General features: G+C 53.9%; 1 protein-coding gene across 1 annotated transcript in view; it reads left to right on the top strand.

The window, feature by feature from the left end:
• The first annotated feature begins 2,253 nt into the window (after nucleotides 1-2,253).
• Nucleotides 2,254-4,671, top strand: part of VOLCADRAFT_105504 (uncharacterized protein) — a 3,686-nt gene continuing 1,268 nt past the window's right edge. Inside the window, exons 1-5 of the mRNA XM_002952412.1 lie at nucleotides 2,254-2,424; nucleotides 3,498-3,567; nucleotides 3,824-3,891; nucleotides 4,132-4,212; nucleotides 4,517-4,594. Coding sequence (XP_002952458.1) covers nucleotides 2,293-2,424; nucleotides 3,498-3,567; nucleotides 3,824-3,891; nucleotides 4,132-4,212; nucleotides 4,517-4,594 — 429 coding nt within the window. The 5' untranslated portion in view covers nucleotides 2,254-2,292. The remainder of the gene's footprint in view (nucleotides 2,425-3,497; nucleotides 3,568-3,823; nucleotides 3,892-4,131; nucleotides 4,213-4,516; nucleotides 4,595-4,671) is intronic.

Below are 4,671 nucleotides of genomic sequence, written 5' to 3'. Positions count from 1 at the left end.
CTGCGCCATCTCAAAGCAACTACCCCTCTGCCGCGGCGCCATCCACCGGAAACGGACCCAACCTCACGAGCACTAATACTCTGAGTCGGCCACTCGCGGTCTACAGATTCGTGTTCTTCATAAGCTAAGCCTGACCCGTAGCTTCTAATCCAGCCTGGTCAAACAACAGCGGCGGCGCATCCCTTTCCCGCTATTTTAAAACTGGGTCCGGTCTCTCCCATGCCTTTGATATAACAGAACTTGCGGCGGCTGGCTGTGCCTACAGTCTGACCGCGCGGAGCAATAGCTGGCGTCTGTTACTCACCGCATCGGCCCCCTCCGGGTAACTAGGTGCTCCGCCATTCTGGTGTCCTCCTTCGTCCCGCTGTTGGAGGATGTCCTCCAAGCCTTCTTGGCCTCCGCCGCGCGATTGCTCGCGCTCTGCCATCACTTCGCTGTTACTGGCGACCGATATGCCAGCAACGTCAAATCGCCTTATCTACTTTACTATTGAGCTGGGTCCCGAATACAAAGTAAGTCACTATTTAAACAATTCAAAATCCCCAACAGACGACGTTCTGACTTGCGCTTGCTTGCACGGTTGACTGGCGAACTAGCGTTGTCTGGATTCAGCGCTTTGTTCCCAGCTAATCTTTGTAACGCACTACCGTATCAGTCACTGTCCTCTGGCCAATTCCGGTCTGCTCCTCCCGCGCCGCACTTGCCGTACTACACTACAGGACGAGCACTTAATCAACATGCATTTACAAATTGGCATCCCAACATCCCAACTTGAAACGGAGCCCATTCCTTTTCAGTTGGTTTCGATTAAGGCGATCCTGCCTATACGCTTCCTTGCTGGGCATCTTCGTCTCGTCTTCTTGGCGTCGTCCTCATCCTCGTCAACATGGCCCTCGTCCCTTCGGCGTCCCCCATCAACCGCGACCGCTCCCGTTCAGAATACGTCCGCGCTTCTCCCTTCGCAGCCCTCGACCCCGTTCCCATCGCCCCCTATAATATCGTGACCAGAAGTAATCACGTTGTACAGTTGCCCATTGCGGTCAAATTTGACAAGCCACGTCCTGGCAAGGCTAGCTCGTAACGAATTAACATGCTTAACGAAGTACCAAATTATCCGCCCACGAAAGCGAAGAGTGACTGTTATGCTCCGGCTGCCTGGTTTGGCTGCCTGATTTGGCTGCCTAATTGTCGTCCGCCGCTACTGCCCAATGTGACATCAGCTGAAAGCTACATCGCTATGTTATTCAGCAGCAAGGAGGATTTTACAGGAGGAATGCCGACGGGACGTCGTCACCCAGCAACAGGAAATGACTAAAATGTTTATGTATTAAGGCGCGATGAAATAGGTGATTTTGGAGCTTGCTTGCCTACTAGCGTGAAAGATGTTCATAAGATTACTTTCGGCAGAGACAGTTACCTGCGTAGTCCTCTTAGCTTTCCGTTCCTAATGCTATGGATTGATTGCAACAACGGTGGGTTCCATCTTCGCTATCGGGCGAATAATGCTCTTCATCGGTGCACACCGTGGCGAGCGAGCATTTCATTAAGTTGCTGTAATTATCGGCCATATATGGGGTGACAGGGTTGACAATTATGCGACTTGAGGGTGGCAAGCGCGCGATACAGCATGCATCCATCCATATCTGTAACAACCACACACACATTCATCCATGCGCTTTTGGCTGTCTAGATGACTTGCGTTGTCTCATTAGGGTGGGAATTTAGTTCGTCTCATGTTCGTCTCATGTGCAATAATAATGCACGGCCAGCTGGCCCGCTGGCTCTACTCTTCGTGAATCTGGAGCCCACTGTAACCACCACACACGCAACCGGCAAATTGGACACATCATAGCGAGCGAGGCTAATACTTTACACGAACAGAGGTGTAGGTTTTTGGTGGCATGCGTGGTTAAGCAGGGATTTAAGCAATGTCGCAGATGAGAAGCTTTTTCCTGAGTACGAGCATACCTAACAGCGAGAACGATTTCCGCCTGGGAATTATATATAGTTCTAGTCTTAGCTTTCCGCCGTGGTCTCCTCCATTCCAACCTCCCACCCTGGGGCGAAAGCTTTGCATTCGTGCATGTGACGAGAGAGCAATTCATTGGGACAATCACACTCCCAGCTGTGCTACCGTTGTCGCATTAAACTGTCAAGGTCGTTGCAACTAACCGTTGTGAGGCGTGTGCTCACGCCACGGCTGAGCAGAAGTATCTGACTCTGTTTGCCAAACTGTTAATTAGCGCTGAGCCACATAATTGTTAGTATTAACTCAAGGGAATTAAAGCGAGCATGGCGGCGGACGTTGGTGACCAGGAGGCGCCGTTAGTTAACGACGGCGTCAGCAGCAGCGACGAGCACGAGCACTATATCCATAGAGCTCCATGGCTGAGGGCGTTTATTTTGGGAGCGAACGACGGCCTGGTGAGTAGTGTATGTTGATGCGGCGGATGGCCGATTATCACATCAACGGCTTGAGGTGTCAAAGGCATCACCGCGCGCAAAGCCATTACAGCTCCTAGTTGCAAACCAAGCAAACCCTGTGGGCGTCATTGCGTATTTGGCGGCCATTTGCCATCTTGCTTGCGTTGTAGATGCCTAAGTTGCGCTGATGGAAAAGGTCATAAAATGCGTAAAATACCGTCAAATAATGATTGGCAAGCAAATTTTATGTCATGGCGACGCTTCTACTGTGGAAATTCTACAACTCACAGCAATTGCACCCCTGCACCCAGCCGGTCACCAACCAACTTTCCCTGTTGATGTCAAGCGCCTGACCAAATTTTTCACGCACGGAAATCTGCCACATCTGCGCCCAAAGCCATGGCCATCTGCGCTCGTTGCTTTGGACGCACACGGTGGACACCGCATTTCCCTCGCCCCTCTTCCCCCAACCTGTCTTCCTCCACCCCGCCTCCCTCAACCCCCTCCCCCATCTCACAAATCCTCCCCCCGATCTCCCCTCTTCCTCAAACCACCTTCCCCCACAAAAGACACCTTCTCGCACCTCACGCCTCAATCCCCCCCCACCCCCGACATCCCCACGCACATCTACAAAAGCCAGCACCTCCGATTCAGCCCAACCACCTGCATGTACGAGCATGCGGCGGTTTTGTGTAACGAATTCATTTCCGAATTCACCGCTGCCTCCTCTTCCCCGTTCTGTACTGTTCCAATCGCTCCATTCCCCCGGGGGTATCCTCTTCGCCTCCCCGCCGCACCCCCCTCCCTACCACATCCCCACAACCCCCGAACCCACTGAAACCTGAGGTGCTGTTCGGGGCTGTATCCCGCGGCGTTATCGCGTCATGGCCTGACTGGGACTTCGGCAGCTGACGTGTTTCGAACGTCGTGACAGCTTCCCGGAGCTGCTCTGCATGTCCCCCCCTTGGCCCGCGGGCCCAACCCCCCCTCACACACATACATACATACATACACACTCTCTCCCCACCACCACCCCTCAACCCCCTCAACCCCCTCAACCCCGCTGTCCGCAGGTCTCCGTGGCCGCCCTCATGCTGGGGGTGGGGAGCGGCAACGTGTCCCTCAACACCATGAGGCTGGCAGGTGATAGGAGGGGAGGGGGAGAGGGGAGAGAGGAGGGGAGGGGAGGGGAGGGGAGGGGAGGAGAGAGGGGGGTAGTCCGAATAGCTTTCTCGTGCTCCTCAGCTCCTCTGGTGCAATCGCAACACAGGCGCCGCTTGAAGTACGGCCAATACCGGGCCAAGTCGTACAAACCACAGCATATGGGTTTCAATTTGCTCCTCTTCCCCACCAAACCCCGCACTGTCCAAGCTCCGAAACCGTGTTCCATGATTCGAAGGTGTGGCGTCATGGATCGCGGGCGCGCTCAGCATGGCGGTGGGCGAGTACATTTCCGTCTCGTCCCAGGTACGAACACGGCCCTGTACGTACGACATGCACGTGTTTGTTGGGAGTGTCAGTTGCTTCAGGATTTTGTTTTCCAGGCCCGCTCTCCTCCTCTCGCGTTCTGTCTTTTCATATAATTTCTCCTCACACACACGCACACACACGTCAGTGGTTTGTCTTAAACCCCCCCCCCCACACACACACAGCCCGCATACACACAATGTATATGTAAATCCCCTTACCCCTTGACCCCTCTTTTAGCGGGATACGGAGGAGGCGGACATTGAGAAGGAGCGGCAGCAGCAACGCAAGGGACCCGCGGCGCGAGCTAGGGAGCTCCAGGTGCGGTTAGTTGGAGGAGTTGGTAGTTTAAAGTGGTTGTGGTGGTTGGAATCCATTTTAGCTTCCATGGCGAGGTGTTTGGGGCATTATCGTTTGCAAGGATGTAACTTTCGCATTCCCCACCCAGCCACCCAACTACATACATACATACATACATATATTTCAACAGAGCTATGCGGGACAGAGCTATGACGTCTTGACTGCTACTGCTACTGCTACTGCCTGTCAAGCGCTGTTGGGTTTCCAATGCCGCCATTCTACGAGTCTATTTGTCGGTCCGTGTGTCTGTCCATTGCCCCCTCAGGAGCTGACGGATATTTATATCAAACGGGGTTTGGATCCGGATCTCGCTCGGAAGGTGGCCGAGCAGCTCACGGAGAAGGTGTGTGGTTGTGTGTGTGTGTATGGATGGATGCGTGTGCCGGGGGAATGGGGGGGATTGACGAACCACGACCGAGT

Source organism: Volvox carteri (assembly GCF_000143455.1).
Source record: "Volvox carteri f. nagariensis unplaced genomic scaffold VOLCAscaffold_29, whole genome shotgun sequence".
Lineage (NCBI taxonomy): Eukaryota > Viridiplantae > Chlorophyta > Chlorophyceae > Chlamydomonadales > Volvocaceae > Volvox > Volvox carteri.
The sequence above is the reverse complement of the archived record's forward strand: the minus strand, read 5'-3'. Positions and strand labels throughout refer to the sequence as shown.